Source organism: Spea bombifrons, chromosome 4 (genome assembly GCF_027358695.1).
Source record: "Spea bombifrons isolate aSpeBom1 chromosome 4, aSpeBom1.2.pri, whole genome shotgun sequence".
Taxonomy (NCBI): domain Eukaryota; kingdom Metazoa; phylum Chordata; class Amphibia; order Anura; family Pelobatidae; genus Spea; species Spea bombifrons.
Genome location: NC_071090.1, coordinates 92351403 through 92375596, shown reverse-complemented (window position 1 = coordinate 92375596; position 24194 = coordinate 92351403). Strand labels below are relative to the sequence as shown.

Below are 24194 nucleotides of genomic sequence, written 5' to 3'. Positions count from 1 at the left end.
TTTAACATCTGGGTTCCCTGAATTATTTTCCGAGGAAGTGTTACCTCAGAAACCGCTGCCTTTGAACATAGAAGGGTGTATATTTAAGAAAAAGGCAACTCTGAAGAGCATGTAAGAGATGCAATGGCAGATTATATTTACAGATGTACAGAGCCAAACTTCTAGGCAGATATGAAAAAATGCTGTAATTTAAGAATGCTTTCAAAAATAGACATGTTAATAGTTTATTTTTTATCATTTAACAAAATACAAAGTGAGTGAACAGAAGAAAAATCTAACAAATCCATATTTCGTGTGACCACCCTTTGCCTTCAGAACGGCATCAATTCTTCTAGGTACACTTGCACAGTTTTTATGGAACCCGGCAGGTTGGTTGTTCCAAACATCTTGTTGAACTAACCACAGTTCTTATGTGGATTTAGGCAGCCTTCGTTGCTTCTCATCCTTCATGTAATCCCATCATGACTCAATGATGTTGAGATCAGGGCTCTGTGGGGGCCATACCATAACTTCCAGGAATCCTTGTTGTTCTTCACACTGAAAATAGTTCTGAATGACTTTGGTTGTATGTTTGGGGTCATCGTCATGCTGCAGAATACATTTGGGGACATTAGATGTCTTCTGTATGGTATTGCATGATGGGTAATAATCTTCTTGTAGTTCTTGGCGTTGAGTAGACCGTTACTTCCGACCAAATCCCCCAATCCATTTGCAGAAATGAAGCCCCAAGCATGCTTCACTATTGCCTACGAACACTCTGTGGTGGCTATACCATCACTTTCAGGACTCTTCTTTACGCATTTTTTTGCAGCTGCCTAAACTTTGCACAATAGTATTTATTTAATCATTATATATTAAATATTTACTGCAGTTCCCTTAGAGGTGCACATATGGCTTGGCAGACGTCTCTAATGATAACATAATGAAATTATTCTAAGAACAGCATGAATATGTACACAGGAACCATGTCTGCAGACATATAACAATAAAGGAGCTTATTGCTCACAGTTGTTTGATGTGCAACGGTAGAATCTTCCTCCTGGCTTTGTACAATTACATTTACTATTTGTGGTAGAAATATATGTGTATATGTATAGATATAAGAAAATATATTCATTGTTATGTTTCCTGTATGACTGCACCATGTGGACAATTCATGGACCCTGTAACAGAAGGGGAGACTGTATCTGTGTGATACTATAGGGCATTTGGGACACTGTACAGTGTTATATAGAGATGGGGCACACAATAATCCTGTCCTCCAGCATTACGCTGACGATCACAAACACAAAATACAGTATGAACATGGTGAATCCCAGGAACTTGTTCATCCTCCATTTGCAAAAAGCGATAGAAAATATGACGAAGAGGAGCATGAGGAAGAGGAGAACAATGGCGCAGAATAATCCATTGCTGCTGACTGCCACAGGGCTGAAACCATTAAACATTGAGAACAGGAACCAAGGAACCGGCAAGCTGGTGAGAAACAAGAGAATAAATGTGTTAGCGTCACTTGCTTGGGGAACCTAAATTGCACATTGTAGTTAATGTGGAGCCAAAGATGTTAGATGCTATTTATGCAGATCATGTTTTCATCCATGGCTAATATAAAGCACACAAACAAGTTGAACACCTTGAGTACTCACCCTACTGTAATATCAAAAATGTTGCTGCCGACAGAGCTGGAAACAGCCATGTCCCCCAAGCCCTTTCTTGCCACAATGACACTGGTAATGAGGTCAGGAATGGAGGTGCCAGCAGCCAAGATGGTCAGTCCCATTATCTCCTCAGAAATCCCAATTGTTTCCCCCACCTGAATGGAACATGATACACAGTTGTGTTAAAGTAAACTGTATGAACTGATCAGATCGCTAGCACCGTCCACCTCTCTGAACACTTACCTGATGGGCCCACCATACCATCAGGTATGAGAATATAGCAATCCATAATATGGACCCCAGAAAAGTGAACACAAACAACCTCCGGGATTTCTGAAAAATAAATGGCATAGATGGCTTCTGTTTGCTTAAATCAGAATATATTTAAGTAACAGACACAAACACTTGCAGAAGTCTGATTGCCGATTCTCTTTGTACTCCATTCTTTTCCCTTCTCCAAAGGTATGCAAAATATTTTGACAGCCCTTTTGTCTGAACCGGATTAACAGCCAATATATTTCACAGGATTACATTTGTATATTAAAAGCACCTAGTACAACTGGGCAGACATCACAACTGCATCCCCTCAACCCTGACATGGCCAGCTGGGCCTGCGGAGCACAGGACATAACCTAGTGTGTTTCTTACTGGGCTTCTGACATCAGGAACTGTGAGCCACAGAGGGAATACGATTGGCAGTAGAAGTAGGTATGTGATCTGTTTCCTCTTGGTGTCCGGCCACTCAAGGGACAGAGGCTCATCAATCTCCTCTTCTTCCTCATCTTCATCAGTATCATCATTGTCCTCACTGTCATCATCATCACTGTCATCATCGTCACTGTCCTCACCACTGCTGCCAGAGCTGCCACCTCCGTCACCTTCCTCTCCTGTGTTTTTCTGTGAAATCAGAGCAAAGTGCAGAATTTGTGCATGAATAAGCTATAATTCACATTCAACATCTAACAGGAGAGTTGAAACATTTCATAAAACCTAGCTATGTGTTATGAAGGACCAGCCCCATCTAATTTCACTTGCAATAAGGCCCATGATTCAAAAACAAGTAACATCAAGCTTTTTTTTGACTACTAAGAACTTATATTTAACTACGGTTCGCCAAATTGTCTCCTTAAGACTTTAGAAGAAAAGGGTTGCTTTACGTGCCTGCTGGCGCTCGCTTCCACCTGCTGAAGCTGGTCTCTGACGGGACTGGTTAGACAGTAAGGAGCCGAGTGTGCTTTTTGGACACAGTCAGCTCCTATAACAGTCAGAAACTGAAGAACAGGGATAAGAAACTTTTTTTTTTTTACAATTGTATATTAGGAAAGTACTACATTCTTACATTGTACAGTTTGTACCCTTTTATTACCGGTATTTATCTTTCAATTTTGTATTATTATTACGCATTTTTCAATTATGTTTTAATTTAATTTTACTTATTTTTGCTATTTTATTTTTCTCTGTATGACCCTGTTTTCACTTGATTCCCAACTGCAGCTGATCATAGGATAGCCTTACATTGTTGATGACACTACATATGCCATCATCTGCAAGGAGGAAGGGGTCATTAGAGGTCCCAATAGAGATGGAACGTCTGGGAACACTTTTGCATTGTTCAATGTTTCTGGTGGAAACAACAAAGACTTGGGCATTCACTGTCATGCAAGTGTAACTGGTACTGGTGCTTGCGTTGAGTGCCATTACACTAAATCTACCAGCACAGAGACAGCCATTCTGGCTCCTGTTGAGGAGGGAAAACTCCAGGCTGTCTTATGACCTGATCTCCTGTGATCTTCATGGTCACCAAGCACACAATCTTAGGATGTTTTTAAGAAAACGAGTTGACACTGCAATGATTCCAGTTGACACACATAATTTTCACATATGATTGACCAGCACAGGGAACTTGCTCTCCATGTAGCATGTGGGATGTATAAACCCATGGAAGGCAATTACTCACTTATACATCCTACATACTGCAGGGCGCAGCACTTTACCTGTGCTGGTAAATCATGGGTGTCATGGAAAACATGGCTAATGTTGCCACCTTAGTTGACAGACTGAGAGCAGAAATGTAAAGATATATACAGAGATGTGCAAAGACACAAAGATCTGATCTTCCATGTCTCGAATATGCTTGTATAAAAAAAACACACATCCCATCATGTCTGGGTCTGTACCCTACAACCTCTTTGTTCAGTTGAGAGCAAATTAGCCCATATGATAAATCTTTAAACCTGAGGAATAAGGCCTCCCCAGCTATTAAATTTTGGGTGCTTGAAAACCTTGTCTTATTAAAGAGCACCATCCAGTGAGCTTATTGTGTAACTGCATTTCAGCTATTCACACAATTTCCAAGTTAATTAATGCCTTTCATAATGGACTCCATCCATGCCTCTAAATCTGCTTTCCAGTTAAAGAACAACGTGACATAACCTGATCAAGAGCACAACAAATCTCATAAACCACTATTATTAAATGTATTTCTCATCTATGACAAGTTGTTGCTAAACATAATTAGATTACATTTTAAAAAGACAACCTGCCACAACAAAACACCTTGGAAGATTTTTGTAATTGTTGAATCAACTGCACAGAGAATGAGTTCTAAAGCTTATTTTGCCTCCTCGATATCCTCACTGCTCACAGCAATACCCTCAGTCCTGTATAGAATTACTACACAAGGCAGAACCTTATGAATTAGCACTTAATAATTATACATTATCTAATTAAAAGCCAGAGTGACCATAACATTCCATCAGGGGACTTGATATTAGAAATGTGTTCTCTTCCTATACGCTAATAAAACACCCTGGCACTGATACTAGGCATGGATTGGAGGGATATGGATTGGACATTAGCAAAATCCAATGGTTAATGCTTGTAAATTATAAAATAGGTAGGACATAGTGGGATATAATTACTAGCTGAATAATGAATCAGCGTTGTTTGTTTCCTGTACTTCCTGTAATTGGTATTCCTGATATAGGAATGAGTTTGAATGGACCTTTCACTCCTCTACCTTACTCAGCAACTGTAAGCAGAGTGGTGCCAAGCAGCAGACACACAACGTAATAATGGAAGGTAGAGGATATGATCTCATATATCAGCACTTCATAAATTCATTCATATTCATTTGATTAAGATTGTTCACGCGCTTTAAATTTTGTTAAATGATGAAAATGATAAGTATTAACATGTCTATTATTTTAACGCATTCTTACTTTACAACATTTTTCACACCTGCCTAAAACTTTTACACAGTACTGTATACGCATATGTAGAAGATTTACTTATAACTTTTAAAAGAGACACTACCTGAGCATCTTCGTCTCCTCGTTCTTCCTCTGCTTCCTTGGAAGGTTCAGAGCCGGTAGCCGGTGTCACCTGTACGTTCACCGTGTTGGTAACCTCACCATCATTCTTCTCGTCTGCAAGGAGATGTGGAAGACAGCTCAGGTGCAGGGCTCAGTTTTGGATAATATGAACATTCTCTATTAAATATTAAAGGTTTTCCGTCACTCGTAATGTCACGTTTCCCCGTTGTACTCAATAGCATTGAAGAAAATGAGTGCAGATGGCCAAAGCATTATTAAAACCCCTGCAGAGCATTAGTGTCCATCCCTGCAGGACTATTCCACAGCCCTTGCGCTCAGCCACATGCTTTGCCTTCAACAATGCAGGCTAAACCTTCCTGTGAGGTTTCTCTTTAATGCACTGCATTTTAATGATCAAAAAAGTGCAAATTAAATACATGGGGTATATGCCGGGATGTTTGCCACCGGGGTGCAGCTAAGCAGGGAAAATAAGGAATTTGAGGAAAGGCTGAGACAAGGCTGGAAGTTCAGGGCAGAGATGCATTCTGTGTGCTGTGTTGGTATTCATGTTTACCTATAGTTGGAAAATCAGGAAGACTGGGGATCGATGAAAATAAAATAATAATAGCAGGGCGTGTATTTGCATGATCTGAACTGGGTGAATTAGTGGGCCGATATAGATATTTCAGTGTGGTATAGTGCAATTTTGCCGTTCTTGGGCTCACTTTTCCTTGCTAAATAAAAATATTCAGCAAACCATACAGCACTTATTAAAGTCCAATATTATATACAGAAAGAAGACACTTCATATTTTATGAAGAAGATTAAACAAATTCTGGCAGCCCTAAAATAGGATCAAAGGCTTGTACGAGTCTCAACAAATGAGTTTTAATATAATTAAAGGTGTAGCTGGATTCTTTATAGTGTCCTATTGTTACGCCTCTAAAGTCACCCTAATTTGCACTGAACTAGCACCGCAACACCCTGATCAGTCTTGTTACGTTGAGAGCCAGAGAGACCAGTGGAGCGGGTATTAAAGAGTCTCCTTTTCTCACCTTTGGTTTTCACTCCTTTTTTGACATCTGTTTCTACCTTAGACTTGGCCAGGTTGTTCATGATTTCAGCCTTGTCTTTAAATTTAGCTGCAAATAAGAAAAGGAACTTACTGCACACTTGTACGGTACACACAGGTGCTGACACATATACTATGCACACATACTGTATACTCATTTACACAGAAAACTGCTGTATGTTACCCATTTACGCCACACGCATACTGTACATACTGCTCTGAGACTCAGTTAATGGTAGGTCTTGAGACGAGGAGCTGGCTGCAGTGGAAGAATGAGCCAGATTTTAGGAAAAGGTATATGATCATAGCAGTCCATAACTGTGTACGATACAGCACCTAGCACTTAGGGAGTAGCGTTCTAACTATTAGAGTGTACACATGAGCAGCAATTTGAGATTAGACTACAAGATCCACCAAAACCAGCAAATCAAGGCTAGTGAAAGATCACAAAAGCTCTAGTCCCAGTAAGAAGTGTTACAAATGCAAGGGGCCCAATACTAATTTTGGACTTCTGAGGGGTCATAACCATTCAACACTAAACTGTCTAGTCCATCTCCCTAAATCAAGGCAGAACATACTACTTGGAAGACTAGAGGGATTGATACATAGTTGTGAAATCACAATGATTTTATGGCAGAAGGAACTGGTGATTATTTAGTACCAGGATGGCAACCTGGTGTTTCCACTTAACAAATATTTGGGACAGAAGAGGTTTGTCATTTTGGGAACTGGAACTGCACTGTGATGTTCCGGGGCTACATGTTTGTTTTTGAATAATAGTCCTACCTAGGAACTCTCCGGGCTTGACCTAAAGTCTTGAGGTAGAGCCCTGTTTTTCCTGGACTCTAGAGCAGTGTCTTCTTTTTCTGGGTATGAGAGCAGCTTGGGTGATGCCCGCTTCCTGCCCCATGTTCTGCCCATCCATAAAACTTTTAATCCATTTAAATCTTAAAATCCCTAGAGTTCTCGCATTCACCACTGATCTAGGTCACACGTTTCAGACTTTTACAGTGTTCATTGTAAATAATATCCAGCTTTGTTTATGCTGGAAGCACAGCCCATCTATTTACAGGTATCTTCTAATCTGCTCTGTTAATGGGAGGAAGATTTCACCTGTTTCAGTATATAAGCGTTCTGAATATACATATGGAAAACCTATATTTTTTGTGACTAGTAACATGTTTCCATGATTATTGAACATTAGTGATATCATTGTACCACCGTATGTTTGTCATGCTGTCTTACATCAAAATGAACATCCCCAAACGTAACCACATAATTATTAATATTTTAATAATAGCTTGGGATAGTCCAGTCAGGGCTGCCATTTGGGGGGTATGACTGGTACAACCGGATCCGTCCGCCATGCTCTCTCACATTTCACTTGTGTATGTTAGTATGTTACTCTGTGTGTAATTACATATGGTTGTGTGTGCTTACGTACCGGTATGTTAGTTTGTATTTTATATGTGTAAATATGTTACTGTGTGTGTACAGGAGGAGGTTGGGGTCCCAACCATATGTCTTGCACAGGGCCCAGGCGGTTTTTGTTGCTTCACTGAGTAGAGAGGCAGCGGCGTGTGTGTGTGTGTGTGTGTATATGCGTACTTATATGTACTGTACTGTTGTGTTACAGTCAGTGTGTGTATTTTATATAACGCTGTATATACAGTATACTGTATATGATATATATCACTATATTCTGTGTGTGCATGTATATATTTATATATATATACAGTGTTAGAGTCAGCGGGTGGGTAGTTCTGTATGTTGTTGGATAGTGTGTGCATGTATATAAAGGTGTGGTGTTAGCGTGTGTGCGGATGGTGTTGCATATGTTACTGTATGGCATTAGCATGAGTGTGTATATCCACATGTAGAGTTAGAGTTTGTGAGTATTGTTGTATGTGGTAAGCATGCCTGTGCATGAGTGTATGGTGTTAGAGTGTGTAGATGCATGATGTTAGCAAGAGTGCATGTGTGTTATTATTTGTTGTTAACATGTGCAGCTGGGTGAGCCTAAGGCTAGTGGCGCCATGGAGGGGGAGAGGAGGAGCAGGAGAAAGAAAGTGTACAGTAGTAGAGTGAGTGGGTATTAAACTGTGTTGCCCTTTTGCTCATAAGGTGTGCTTACGGAAGGAACTTATGGCGGATTGATAGGTGGAGCAATAGGTGGGACAGTGGGATGGACATGGAGCAGGCTGATGGGAAGGACATGGGGGCTCAGGCGTTAAGGATTTACTGGGACCAAAGATTTCTGATGGTGGCCCTGAGGCCAGTAGTGTATATGTAAAAAAAAATGTTTTTGACTTGAAAAAAGAAAGTTGATATTCTTGAAAGCTCATCCATTGAATGTTAGTTCAGTAAAAATGTATCTTATTATATTGCAATACTCATATTTTGACATTATTTTATTAAAATATGGTTTGCCATAGGTATGCAAATTTAGAAAAAGAACGATATGTCTGCGAATAAGGCACTGGAGATCTGCACAGACAAACTGCAACACTGAGGGAGGCTGGTAACCTCGATACTGTTGCAGAGCATTTCTCAACGAGGAAGGAGATCTACCAGGGGACCACCAGTTGGGAGTAAACAGGGTAGCCACAATCCAAAACAGATTTGCCCCTCTCTATCATGGTATGGTGACTAAACGTATAGACAGAATAACTCTTCACTTTCTTGGCATCTTGCAGATTCTGTTATTGGGAGAGGCTATGTGTACCAAGTCAGAAGAAGTCGGAAAGTGCTTAATATAATTTTAGGAATTTAGGATTCTGATATACTACCGGTGTCATCCACTACAGCAGAAAGGCAGCAAGAGATCAAGGACATAAATGCATGACTGAAGCGTAACAAGGGTTTGGATTTATAGAGCACAGGGTTGGTTTTTCAAAGGGGTACAAACTTTATAGTTATGATGGATTGTACCTCAATTTAACCATGATTGGTTAATCGACCCTTGTGCCTAACGCATTAACGTTTCTACTTCTGCTGGAAGAATGTTCCACTTATCTCCACTCTCTAAAATGAGTTTATGTGATGGAAACCTTATATTGTCTCTTAAGATATTACTGGTAAGACTAACATCTTGAATTTTACTACAGTTTTGATCACAAGTTCATAATAAGGCATCATGGAACCGGAAGGGATTCAGAGATGGGTAACAAGTCTATTTAAAGGAAATATCTCAGCTACAAAGACTCAGATTGGGCTTGTTTACTTTGAAGAAAAGACACCTATGTGGGGATATGATGACCATGTACAAGAATATTCACATGTTAGAGGAAAAGAGATTTCATGTTAGGCAAATTAGAGGGTTTCATACAGCCAAGGAAATGTAAATCCAATAATTTAGCATTCTTTGAGTTCCTGGAGTACAGTATCGAGAAGAGCGTGGTGGGCTTGTTCTCTATCCCACCACCTGGGTGTTTATACACTCAAGGGTCTGGCCCACAAGAACTGGTTCCATTGTCCGAGGGAAATTGATTGGGGACATCTGTGGGCTGGTTAGATGTACAAAGGTGTTTAGCTATGCAAAGCAGGCTAAGGCTAGGCTGAGGTGGATGATTATTTTCTCCCAAGAGAGCTAAACGAGAAGCTGCTGGATGGCACTACATGGTGTTTGTTTTGTTTCTTTCCTGTACCTGCTACTTTTGGATTTTAATAAAAAGACCCCAACCTTTTAAGCAAAGAATGCGGCTCAGAGTCCTTCCTAACCCTAGAAGACTGTGCAGTTGAAGTTTTATTCACACCTCATAATCCATAACTTAGTTAAAAACAAACAAAACAACTGCTTTTGGGTTTAGTGCATGGAGGGAATCTTTATTTACTCTTACATAATCAATCTTGGTGCTGTTTGAATCTATATCAGAGTCACATAAAACTTACATGAAACCATTTGTTTATGTACAGACTTTAACCATTATTCAAATAATGTGGTATTCTAAGCAATTCAACTGGGCTGATTTAGAGCTGATTTAGAGACCTCCAGAAGCAAAGCAGATGGATATATTCACACTATATATATATATATATATATATATATATATATATATATATATACTAACAAAAGATATAGAATGTAATGCACTCACTTGACTGGAAACAGTTGTAATATGCCAGTTGTAATATGCTAACAATCCAAAAAGTATATACAGCATGAGACTAATATACAGTATATATACAGCAGAGACTAATCTGGCTCTCTAAATCTTAATTAGGTAGAGAAGCATTATTAAACACTCATCTACAGACATCAGACACTCCAGAAGGCTTGTTTAACCCTCAGAAATCTCATGGTAACACGTAACAGCTGTCCATGAGCGGTGATCTGGCTACTGCACCTCTTACCCGAGTTTTGTCTAAAGGCTGTCTTGTACAGCGGGCAATTACTTTCAAGGGATCCATGTATAAAGTGGATATATAGGCAAAAGGTGATTATTGTTAACCTTATTTGCATGTTCCTACCCAGAATCCCTTTTGGTTGTGGCAGCACCATGAGATTTCTGAGGGAAAAACAAGCCTTCTGGCTTGTCTGGTGTCTGTAGATGAGTGTTTATTAATACTTCTACTACCCCCTTAATTTTAAGTGGAAGAGTTTTCCATCCCCTTTATCCACCATAACTTTAGTTGTTGGTAAATCTTAATTAAAAGTTGTTCATTTATTGTTAATGTTATCAGTTTGGACTGAGCGTGTAGAACAAAATTGTCTCTAGTCTGGAGCAGTGTTTCCCAGAGCACGAGAGGAGGCAAGTAGCTTTTCTGTCCCTAGGTTGTGCCTTTATAAAGCACAAACAATGGTAGATCCCCAATTTTCTTCCTGGGGATAACATTCCCCGAAGGAAGAACTAAGGGAGGTCTGGATCTTGATGCTCAGATACACCTTTCATCCAGTGATAATCGCCCAGTTGGACATAATTGGTGGACTCCAAAAACACATCTCAGGCGTCTTTGCATCCTTAGCCTTAAGGCCAGACCAAGCCCCCCCCAACAAGTACTCACTTGACTTTAGCCAAAAGGCAAAGAAGTGACCCCAGAGATACAGTGCCCTCCACTAGTATTGGACTCCTTTGGTAAATATGAGCAAAGAAAGCTGTAACAAATTGTCCTTATTGTTTATTGTATCAAAAAATACACAAAATACTCTGCTCTCAAGGTATATTCCCATTAATATTTTACCTATTATAGTACACCTTGAGTGACTAGGAAGAGGAAATAGTTTAACCATGACTTCCTGTTTCACAGGGGTATTAATATGAGGTATCACAAAGGCCAAATTCCCATTCATCGCAATGGGTAAGACCAAGGAATTGCTTCACAACATGGGAAGTGGCTATGAGAAAATAGTAAAAGCATTAAAAATGTCAATTTCCACCATCAGGCCAAAAATTACAATTGGAAATGTAATGGATTACCCTGGAAGAGGACATGTGTCTATATTACCTCAACGCACTGGATGGGTTTCAGGAAAAAAAGCATCTATTCTCATCCAAAAACAAACTCAACCATCATGTTTGCAAGACACTACTGGAACTTCAAATGAAATCAGGTTCTATGGTCAGAGGAAACCAAAATATAGCTTTTTGGTAATAAATACCAGTGGTGGGTCTGGTGCACACAGAACGGTAGCCATATGGAAAAGTACCTCATGTCCACGGTTAAATATGGTGGTGGCTCTTTAACGTTTTGGGGCTGTTTTTCTGCTAGAGGACCTGGGCATTTTGTTAGGATAAATGCCATCATGGATTGTATCAAATATCAACAGATATTAAATGACTGTCTCTGACAGAAAGCTTAAAATTTGCTGTAGTTGGATCTTCCAGCAGGACAATGATCAAAACCATACATTAAAATCAGCATAAAATGGTTTACTGACCATAATATCAAGGTTACCATGGCCATCCCAGTCCTCTGACTTAAACCCCATAGAAAACCAGTTGGTTGAACTAAAGAGGAGAGTCCACCAGAATCGACCTCGCAATGTGAAAGATCATAGGAGAAGACTCAGAGCTGTCATCTTGGCAAAGAGAGGTAGCACAATGTCTTGGCAAAAAGGGTACCAATAAATGCGCCAAACATATATTTGAATTTTTTTTTTTTTTTGGCTAAACCTGTGTTGTGTTTGCAATTGTTTGATATCCATAAGAGCAGATTTCTTTTGTATTTTTTGAAGGAAAGATCAAAGGGTTAAACAATAAAGACATGTTTTCACAGCTTTCTTTGCTCATATTTACCAAGGGTGGCAATATTAATTGAGGTCACTACACATTTCATCCTTCATGTGCCTCACCAGTCAGGTGCATCTTTTCTGCCCCTACCCACACACTCTTTATCCGTATATCAATCCTCAATTACTTTTCAACTGAACACACCCAGCATTAGACCTATTATGTCATGTAATCATTAGAGAGAGGATTGCAAATAATTAATCCCTCAATATGTACAGGTAGCAGCATACTGAATCTCTTGAGATCTCGGAATTTACTTGCACAGTCTTCTCATTCGAAAATCTGACATGGAGGCAAGTGGGTGTATTTTAATATCACTCAACTCTGTAGAACTATAAATTGAGAGTTAATATAAGAAGAAATTGCTCAGATCCACATCTGAAAATATAACCATTAAATGTACATTAGGCCTAAGTAGTGTATGTTGGCCAATGCATCATCATTAATTGCAAACTGAACCAAAATTACTTGCAACAGATCACAAGTGCACACGTAAAAGAAAATAATACGAACTAAATCAATGGTATTGTGGTAATTATATCGGAGTTACATTTTTAAGAGTTTCATTTTGCTTTGAACTCATGGGCAACCCCATCATGCATCTACGCATCGTGAAATGAATGGACAGGCTGACAGTTCAGGTACGTGGATGTTGGTAATAGAAAGAGACAGAAGCTTGAGGCCACACAGATCTGCGGATCACTCAATATCAGGATTAAGCAGATAAGGCTCAGAGCTCTTGGCTGCTGTCCAGGGTTGACAAGATTCTCATTAATCTGAGCACTAATACACCTGACAGGAGGGATATTTGGAAAAGGTCTGGTTAGGATAAGAAGGTCGAAAATGCAAAGCATTTTCATGTGACTATAGATTTCAACTCATTCACTAAATGCAACACTCCAGAGGCTTAACTCTCGGGGTATCATAATATATATATTTATATATATATATATATATATATATACACTAGCTAATAGTTCCTGTAATAAGCATTACAAATAAAATAATGGTACAAAACCATCACTATGAATCAGTAGTAAAATTTACCTTTGTAAACTGTAGTAATTGGTAATAACTGTTTAATTTGTTAGTGGGTTATCACTGTCTTTTTATATTGAGTACTACAGCACCAAGGGTTAGTTATAATTTCATACGTGGGATTTAGAATATAGAAATTACACCGAGAAATCCACATTAATGGTCTAAAAGACTATGAATTGTAATCCCTGCGCTGGAACAAACAGAATAGTAATGGTAAAAGTATGCCTATAACCCAATTGTTGAAGGCAAGAGATTCTGTATCATAACTTCCCCTTTGTTTAAAAGTATTCTGGACCCCAATTGAAATCATTGTTTTTCTTTCCTGATCTTTCACACCAGAGTGTAAATCATCACTCTAAAATACTCTACTATATAAATGACTATATAAATGACAGCAGCACCTGATCTCTATTCTTTAGCCAATTTTGTCAATGGGCACCACAACTAGTTTCCTGAATGAAACTGTAGATGGACAATTGCTGTAGTTGCTAATATATTTGGACCTTATTATTATGAATGTTGTATTGGTGTTGAGTACACCCATCTTGGTTTCACTGGGACAGCCCAGGAATGAAGAGGTTCATAGAGAGTCCTAGTGTGTGTTTGTGTGTGCTTATGAGAATGTGCTTTATTTTGACATGGTATTGATCTGTAACTGAATGATTTGCTAACAGTATGGAAGAGGCACTAAAATCTATAATATTTTATATGTTCACCAAAGTAAAGCATCAAATGCAGATAAAGCTCTGATGTAAATCTGAAGTGAATATTGGCATATGACGTGAAACATAAGGTTAGTGAAACGTGAAGTGAGCCAGAAGGAGATTGTTTCAAAGTGGTCAAAGCATCATCATTAATTGCAAACTGAACCAAAATTACTTGCAAAAGATCACAAGTGCACACGTAAAAGAAAATAATATGAACTAAATCAATGGTATTGTGGTAATTATATCGGAGTTACATTTTTAAGAGTTTCATTTTGCTTTGGCTGCGATGGCAGCCTGAAACACTCCCAAGATTGTATAGAAGGGTGATTTGACCATTGTCTATGAAAAGAATAAGTAGTATGAGAAGAGAAAGAAATGAGATATTGTACAACAGGATTGGACTGGTGGCTGCATATACACTCCTTCACTCTATACTCTTACACTCGTGCAGCACGCAGCCATACATTAAAACCAAGGATCTGCCACACATGCGCCAGCAAAGGTAAGTGACCCACGTCATATGGCAGCATCCCACGAGCACTTGCCTGGTTTACCAGATGGTTAGTCCAGGTCTGTGAGACAACATCCACAAATCTCTACTATCTATGTTTCAGCAGCTCCCTTGTAGATCACACTTGTGCTAGTTACATAGGTACAAACAAGTCTGATTATAAATATGTTCCAGTACAGATAAACTGGTTCCGTTTTCTTAGGAGCTACGTTTGCTTACACATTCCCAGTATCTAGTCTCCATGTCTCCCAGGTTCTCACCTCCCCTCCATAACCTAGCACACTAAACATAATTTACATTTATCTACTTAGCTTCAATCTCTTTTAAACTATACTCGAAAGCCAAGGAGATAATCCCTTTACAGCAAGTAGGCCACTGAATGACAGAGATGTAGCCAGAGACAAAGATTTTCACGTTGAAATGTAAACTTTAATTTGCGGAATACTCTGAAAAACGTCACCGTGTTAAGATGGGATAATGTCAGCATCAATTATATCAAAATGTCAGCAACAAGTATACTGTTGGATCAGTTCTGAAATATTAAAAAAGTAACAATATTATATGGAGAACTTCAATTCTGATTCTTTCACATATACGCTGATAATATATATATATTATATATATATATATATATAGTATATATACAGTATTTATATATATATATATATATATATATATATATATATCAAACAAATGTCTGTAATAAGTACAATTGTGTCTTTGCTTAAAATGCCACTACAGATAAAGAATAGTAAATTTGTAATTAGTTTATGGGAATCTCAGTGAAAAGACCCAAGTAGATCACTGTTTTCTGCCAATGCAGAGCTAATGGCACTGATGGACATCTCCCAACTGTATCTATGGTCCTCAACATTGCCTGTTTCTTTGTGCTTCTTCAAAAGTTCTTGGACTGAACATCTAGAAACCCCTATCTACCTTGAAATCTCTGCCTGGAAGAAAAATTGCTGATGAGTCTTGCCATGGTATATGACTTTTGTGTCTTCAGCAACCTTACCTTGTTTGTGAGTTTGCCAAAGAGTGTCCATAGTCAGTATTGATTTGATTAAGATTGTTCAAAAAAAATTTGAAAGCATTCTTACAATACAATTTTTTTTTCACTCCTGCTAAAACGTTTCCATAATTCTTTCTCTATCTCCCTCTTTCTACAGCAGGGAAAGATAGGTCAGCCTCATGGACATTATTTTACTCTTAAATCGAAAAGGTCCTTTCCACTATCATTCAGAATATATACGAGGCCTAAAGTATTCCAGGTCTCTTTCCATACATTGCAAAGACGTATGTACGGACTTTTTGGAAAGCCACCCAAAGGTTGCATTTTACATATCGTTTGGCAACACTTCCAGCTATAATGTGAATGCAGTTGACAAATACATACATTCATAAAAGGGAGGATGTGGTTAGTTTTCTACACCCTTTGTTCATATATGACATAGTGGCATTTTTACTTATCTGAAATGCTGGCTGATTACATAGGTGCTTACATAGGTCAAATTATTTAGCAATAGTTGAGGTGACTCTTTGCTGGATTAACTTGGCTTCAACCAAATCTGACAATTTGTTGGAAAATCATTTGATAACAAAGCCACTGCTATCAACAAGTTACGTTTTCTGTTGCTCGTATCTGGAGTGTCTTTCTATATGACTCTATAACATTATTGACGTCCACTTTCCCTAACAATGTGACTTGCCAATGAAGCTGTCATGTCAGAATTACTCTTGACTTGACTTCTTTAGGTACTTTCACCTGATATGCCCTATTAATATGTTTCTGTCCTTAATAACAAGTCTGCAGCTACCTAGTTCATAAGGGAAATTACTGAACTACACATGTACATGTCAACAAACTATTTGAACAAGTGCAAACAATCTAACAATTCCACCTGAATAAACAATTGATTGACAGACAATGATCACCCTTTACTGATCACTCCATTTCTTAAAAGACACCAGTATTAGCTATAGGGATAGGCAGCCAAAAGTACCCAACTTTGTGTCAACTACTCCCATAATGCTCAGTGAGAGTGTTAACAAGAAGGAATTTGAAGTAGCTTAATTAGGGTTTTCTTCTGCCTTCTTTTGGATCAAGAATAGGAAGGTTAGGTAGAAGGGTTGAACTTGATGGACTTAGGTCTTTTTTCAACTTTATGAATTATGTAACTATATGTAACCGTGTAACATCCCATGAATCTATAGCTCACAGCAGCTTGAGTGCCACTGGTAGCTTAATATGCCCATTACTGGAGCTATGGTTTGGTGGTTGAGGTTAGTGTGAGTGCATGTATGCAGATGTTCTGCAGAGGACTTGAACAAGAGCACAGCAGGAGGGAAGCAGCATATGCAGTCTGTAGGGGTACTACCTAATTTATAGGATAAATAGCACTCACGTTAAGCAATTAAGAACCAAATACTCCCCATATGTTGTGTTAATATTTTATCAAACCATTCAGCACAATGTGAGACACAGAGAATATGGGAATACAAGTTCAGCAACACTTAAGCCATAACAGAATTACCAATTTTTAAACAAGTCTGTCATGTATGTCACTACTGATGTGATGGTAAATATTTTTTTTTTTTCGGTGGGGGTGGTGCAAGAGCACACATTTGTTATTGGATTCACAACGTTTTATGGTGGGATTGTCTGTCGGACTAAAGAAACATTGTTTTAATACTATTAATACAGTATCACAATCATACTTTTTTTCCTTTTTGTTTGTTTCTGTACGTGCAATATTTTTTATGAATCACCCATTATGGATATATTGAAAAATGTTAACACAACATAAAGACAGTTTTGAACTCCCATGGGGTCAGTAGTGCCTTAATATAGATAGATTTTTTATAAAATGTATGATGTCTGCTTTGTAAATGAGCAAATGATCTTCCCTTATACGCTGAACGTAAATTTAAGCATCACTGTCTATATAATCCACATCACAGTCTACAATGTACACTGTCATAATTATTCTATATGGCTGAGAAACAGATTGCATGACCAATAGATGACTGATCTTTCATGGCTCTAAAGGTCCAAAAAGTCAGTCAGTCAGTTAGTCAATTCACAATACGGGATGAAAGGACTCTTCTTACCTTCCCCGAGAGGGTCCAACGTGTGGATCATAAGCTGAAAGATGGTGCTGCGGATTGTGCTGTTGTGCAGAGAGGCCGAACTTCCCCCTCTGGTAAGGAATGGCTTCAGCTGCACAGAGGTGGAACAGGCATTACTTTATATGATCAAAAACTGACTTAAGCTCAATAAAACTCAAGTTATGAATAGAAAATGAAAAAGACATGATAAATAACAATGGAAACATTGAATTTGATAGTGGACAAGAACTGTTGGCTCATCTCATTTCGTCATTGTTTTCTTGTTGTAAACCCAGAAGCCTGAGACCAGACCTAAAAAACACTTCTTGGAATCTGTAAGTGTCTGAAAAATAGGGATTCAGAAAGTATTAAAATAGCATAGTATTAAAGTAGGCTTGGCTAATTTCGCTCCATTTGTTATGGTCTATTCTGGCTCAGGCCTACACTGACTTGTCCACCTGTAGAGTCTAGCCTACTTATCCCTTATGGACAATCTGGCCCTGGATATAATTAGACCACTGAATTAGCTTTATGAATTTATGAATAATGTGCTTTTTATTCACCATTAACCAAGATAGCACTTGGTTAATATTGTTCTTTGTAATGGATAAACAATACCAAGGCCACAGCCTTCACACGCACAATCAAGCCTCACACCAAATACATCTTTGGTACTCAACATTTGAAGTGAGTATAAAGTGTTACATACGGTATGACCCAACAATATAGCCCGCATTGAATTGTAAATGCTTTCCTTGTTACAAATGTTAAAAAGGGCACTAAAGTCATAGTTATTACTACATCACAAACTGATACAGATTGCCTCATTTCTAATCTATAATCAAATAGTCTTTCCCGTTAAAATGGATCTGTATAAAAAAATACAGAGCCATCACGGATAAAATGTTGACAAGAAGCAATGTTCTTGGGCTCTGTTTGGGCTTTCAGTTAATAATTCACACTCTGACCTTAAAGATAAGCCATACAATGACAGAAAACTAAAATACAGGAGCATATAAGGTTTAAACAACTTTTCAGTACTGAGATACAGCATTCAGACTTTTGATTAATTAAACTGTAAAGCACTGGACCAGAATTCAGAAGGTTTATATGAATGATCATTCCGTACATTAGACCAAGAGGTGTTAAGCTCTTTCAATCACCTACCTTTAATCTGTTGTTGTCTTCTGTTGGCTTTGGTTCATCCCCTGCAACTGACCCATTGCCTTTCTGTACATAGACATGAAGAGCAGCCAGGTAACACCATCAGTCACGACTACACACAGCTTAAATATTTATATATATATACAACCTAACCAAGATTCTTTATCCCCAGAAAACTATTTATATATATTTATTGCAATTTGTAGAAAATGTATTTCTACAGTGGAATCATTGTCTGTGTATTGGCATACACTAAAGGTGACATTACTGGCTGCCAATAAAGCACCGTCATTGACTGTTACACTTTGGTGTTTTCCATTTCCGCTATTTATACATATTTTGAAACTTTTCTCAGTAGGCAAGATTTTCATTGGTTGACCAGTTGACCTGCAATCCTAAAGTACATGTTTGGCAGACCTCATATATGCATGTTTAAGCTTGAGTAGGTTAAGTTACTCAGGACATGATAAAATCACGTTCACTGGGAACAAACAGAGAAGCTCATGCTGTGCCTCCTATGTAGAGCTGCTAGGCAAATGCCAGCACGCTATCTTGTCTAGTATGTTTTATAAGTACAGCCACAAGGAGAAACTGCGATAGGAATTAGTTTTAACACACTCCTAATGCATGAACTTCTGACAGCAGGATGCTGACACCAGGAAAGTAATGAAGCAAAATTGCATTAATTTCACCAACGTTAGATTAAGTTCAGCTACATCTTATATTAACTTACATCACAATATGAAATATAGTTGTTGGAGTCACATGTATACCACAAGTACATCCAAAACAGTTTTTCTGTGTCTACTTGGATAATTTCCCAGGAGGATAACTGTGATCTGTTTTTTTTAGCTAAACAAACAGTGGATTGAATATACTCTTCTACCAGGACCATGGAAAAGTAGACAGGAAGCACAACTCTAAGACGTGTGCATGGCATTAAATATCCAAGACTCCAAATGAGAGGGATAGTATCAGACCAGCTAACCTCACACACATTAAACAAGTGGCATCCAGAATTCAGTACCATGGGCCCAGTGGAGAAGGATGTCCAGCAGCCTGCAAACACACAGGGACTTACATTCAATGTGCCATAAGCACGAAGACCTTTGTGTCCCCCCAGCACACTAGAAAAGATTTTAGGCAGTCATTAGGAAATATAGTGAAAAATGGGTTGGTAAAAGGGGGTATGGCCCCATAAAGTGTCACACACTTTGTCTCCAATGTAGCATATACAGTATATATATATATATATATATATATATATATATATATATATATATATATATACATACCCTATATCTAGAAGGTCATGAGGACTTCCCAAGGGTGGTGTAGAGCTGAACTGAATGGGTACAGGGTGAGGTGATGAAATTACACTAGAAAGGGGGCAGAACTGAAGAGAGATGCAATGAAGATAGTGAAAAGCCAACCATGAAGACAAGCAAGCTTAATTAGCTAAGCTGATGTAAAAAATAAAGTTGAACTGAAAGAGCAAAAGGGGCTTGAAATAAATCGAGAATAACATAGTAGCCAAAATGAAGGGGCTATGTGTTTGTTGGTATTCTGATGGAAACCATAAACGGTGAGTTTACATTCAAGTCATTTTTACCTAAACAATCCCTCTTCCACAGTCTTATTTCCCCCTCAACCACCTAATAGATTGCTAGCTCAGAAGATCAGGGCCCCCCATTTTTTTCTTTCTCCTTCTTCTTAAAATCTTTTAGTTATATAGCACCAACAATTATATCTTAACGTGTTATATATTTATGCAAATTTTAAATTTTCACTCTCCCATAGTGTAACAGCAATACAGAATCTGGTGGCTCCCTATAAATACAAATAATAGAATGTAATGATGTGAATTGCATTGGTAGGTTAGATAAAATGAAGTCTGCTAAATTCAGGGAACCAATGAAGATTTGCCCACAATTACACAAATTGTGAATCGTACACATGTATACCTAATTTAAAGGATATTTATCAAACAGCTAAACAGTCAATAGTCGAATACTAGAGCCAGAAGAAAATATAACTCTTTAGTAAGTATAGTACTTTTTTCATTCTTTTTTAAAATTTTAATTCAATTTACTTGTTGAATACCTTAGGCAGTTGTTTCACGGACAAATTCTTTGTTACAGAGAAGCCCAACTAGAGGCCAATGAACCAGACATGTATACTACTTTTTTGGCCCTCTCAGCGCCCACTAAAAACTAGATCATACACCACCAATTTTCTAACAAGGTGTCAGGAGTCAACACATACATTCTCACAAGCGTTAGGAATATCTATATTCCTTTCTAGATATACAAACATGTCACACCAATGTTACAAGCATTAGTTGTTTCATAAAAGACTGTGTAAACCAGCATGGCTCCAAATCCCATTTTTATAGAATGCATATTGTTTAGATGTGAACCTAAAGAACGAGAGATTATTTTCAGATAGACTTCTTTCATATTTGTGTATTTTGGAGAAATACACATAGTAACAATTTCGAAGCCCCTTCACCGCATCATGTTATAATTTTGATTACTATAAGTTTAAAAAGAAATACACAGTTCTACACCTATGTATTAAAAACATTAGTTCAAGCAAAGCTTTTTATACTCGCTGCATATAATCAGAGCTCATAAGAAAAACGGGAAACACCTTATCAAAATAAATGATAAATACAAACCTTAGTTGAGTCTTCCAAGGCCATGACTTTGACAAGTCTCTTCCTTTTGGAAACCTGGTCCTTAACCCAGCCCTCCACCTGAACATTTACTTTCATAAAGAAAACATAGAGCCCATAGGCTGTAAGGAGCAGAATGCTTTCCCACCAAAGGATGACATTATCCAAGAAGAATATGATAAGCATGATCAAATCAAGAATGTAGAAGGAGACATCCCTAAACAGAGGCCACCAGGTCAGGTTAAGAATCTCCCTGGAGAACAGGGCACAGGTTCCAATAACAAATAAAATGTTAAATACAGCAGAGCCCACAATAGTGCCAATACCAATATTGCTGTGAGAAATGAATACCCCAATGAGAGAAGTGAAAAGTTCAGGTGCTGAACCACCGGCTGCCATAAAGGTGGCACCAGCAACATCTTCAGAGATCTGAAATTTTTCTGTGATAACACCCAAAGCTGGGACGAAGAATTCATCACAGACAATGGCCAAGGCCACAAATACATACATCATGCCAAAGATATGAAGTGAAACCCATCCTTTCCGACGCTGTTCTACGCTGAACAGGTCTGCTGGATACTCTCCTTTGGCATGAGGCAATGGGGGTTTGGTGGTAGACAGAATAGTGGTTGTTCTTGGTTTGATGGTAGGGGTTATTGGGTCTGGGTCCACAAAAATACAATGCCTAGTTTTGGTCCTTTCTGTGACATTTTCAGTATGGGTTGCTGAGGTGGTGGTGGTGGTAGAAGTGGAAGTGGTGGCGGTCGTAGTGCTAGTAGTGGTAGTTGTAGATATAGTCTGATTTACTAGCTCTCTTACAGACACTGTGTCTTCGTCTATTGGAAAACTGGGATCTTCTGCAGCAGTTGTTACCCAAGGCTCTGATTCAACCTTTTGGTCAACGGACAATTGATATAAAGAACATAGAAACATCACACATATTATGAACAAAATCCTGTTCCACTGAAGTCGTTTCCTCCTGTGTAACTTCATGTTAACAGCCCAGATAAAACACCAGCCTTAGCCAAAATAAATGTTCTCCAGTTGTTCTATAATAATGACTTGTTCCTCAAAAAGAAGTGTTCATTTTCTCCTATGCTTGACCTCCATCTTCTTTGTTTTGAAATTTGCAAGAATTGTTCTCAGAAGGGTAATGCCTGAAAACCTACAAAATACATACACACATTTTAACACAATGGTATGATAGGTTTTAGGGTTTTCAGCACAGTGAAATAATCATTTCCTCTAAGTGCTTAGCTAAAGGTTTTTTTTGGATGAGGTACGATTGGAACTAGGATTGGAATACCACATACCTGATCAAATGTTATAATGGAAGAGACCAGAAATCCCTCTACCACTGGTAGTACAGGCATTATTTTCTCTACAATCTTGCCATTTTCCATTTACAGTGTGTGAGGACACTGACGCAATTCATACCCTTACACACTCAACCAGTTCTAAAATGGAGACACATGGCTACCTGGCACTAGGCTTCCAGTTATGAAGCTCCATAATCCTCTTCTAACACCACTCATGAAAAAACGGCCTAGAATATCCAACACTGCATCATACCTAGTTATGTCTTGTACAGTAAGTATAAATAATTATTATGAAAGCAACCCTGCATTGATGTATAAAGAGGCAGATGAAGGCCCTCTGATCAACATGCTACTAATGTAAAAGCTCCGGAAAATAGTTACCATGGAGACATAATATAAAGTACTCTGATTATATTCCATATGTAAACATACATTTTGGTCAACTGAATTCACACAGTTTAGCACAATGAAGGTCTAGTGCCCTGAACGTATTGCCATTGGCAAACGGTGACCCTAACTGGGGCAGTATAAGTTAACACTACTAATAAATGTTCACTAAATGCAGCATGATTCATTACTGACGCCTATTATTTTACGTGCCTCCTACAGGTGCAATATTTGTCTCTTCTACTAAGAAATGGGTGCATAGCGAAAATCTGCAGAGGTTTTACCGTCCATTTGTTATGTCGTATGAACAATATCTCTTATTCATCTCTTAATATAAACACCATTTCACATGAAAATTCATTTATTCATAGAAATGACACATTTTTGGGCCCGATAGATGAGAGCAGGCTGTATATCTCACATTTTCCAAACTAGGGTGAAGTATCTATTAACCACCTAACAACATCTTATGGTGCTTTTATTTAATTACTTTATCTAGTGATTTCAAGTAGTAAAATCGTCAGCATATCTATCTATAGGTGAAACTGAACTATGGCAATACCAAGACAAATGAATAAGAAATGGTACATTAATAGAAAGTAAACCTGTATCTACCGTGAATAGGATATAAAGGGATCAACTTCAGGAGACCAAAACAATTTGCCCTATCACTGTCAGAATTCTAGTACGGCAAAATAAATATCCTTCTTTTCAGACCTAAAATATGAACGTACTCAAGATACGTAAAATTAAAAACAGAAATCTATATTTTCCTAAAAGCACTGAAAACTAGCATTAGTCTGTGACACAATTTAGCAGGCCAGTAAAAAATTATCTCTACATTACTGGGTCTCCTCTTTTCCTGAGTTCATTGCTCCACCAAATATTTGTAGGTTCATTTTGGTGTTACTCTCAAATTCTGCTTACATTTTAATCAGTCTGTTTCAAAGTTCAACAAAGATAATGTAATTATAAAGTGCAGTCTCCTGATATGACTTTCATGTGG

General features: G+C 38.2%; 1 protein-coding gene across 1 annotated transcript; it reads right to left on the bottom strand.

Annotated features, from left to right (window-relative positions):
• Positions 1–1226: 1226 nt before the first annotated feature.
• On the bottom strand, positions 1227–22475 carry SLC24A1 (solute carrier family 24 member 1). The gene is made up of 9 exons (XM_053464403.1): positions 21486–22475; positions 18809–18871; positions 17645–17753; positions 6028–6114; positions 4974–5086; positions 2307–2555; positions 1902–1991; positions 1647–1813; positions 1227–1476 (listed from the first exon to the last, which is right to left on the bottom strand). Exons 1-9 carry the CDS (start codon positions 22473–22475, stop codon positions 1227–1229), a joined length of 2118 nt encoding a protein of 705 aa, XP_053320378.1.
• Between the last annotated feature and the right edge of the window lie 1719 nt (positions 22476–24194).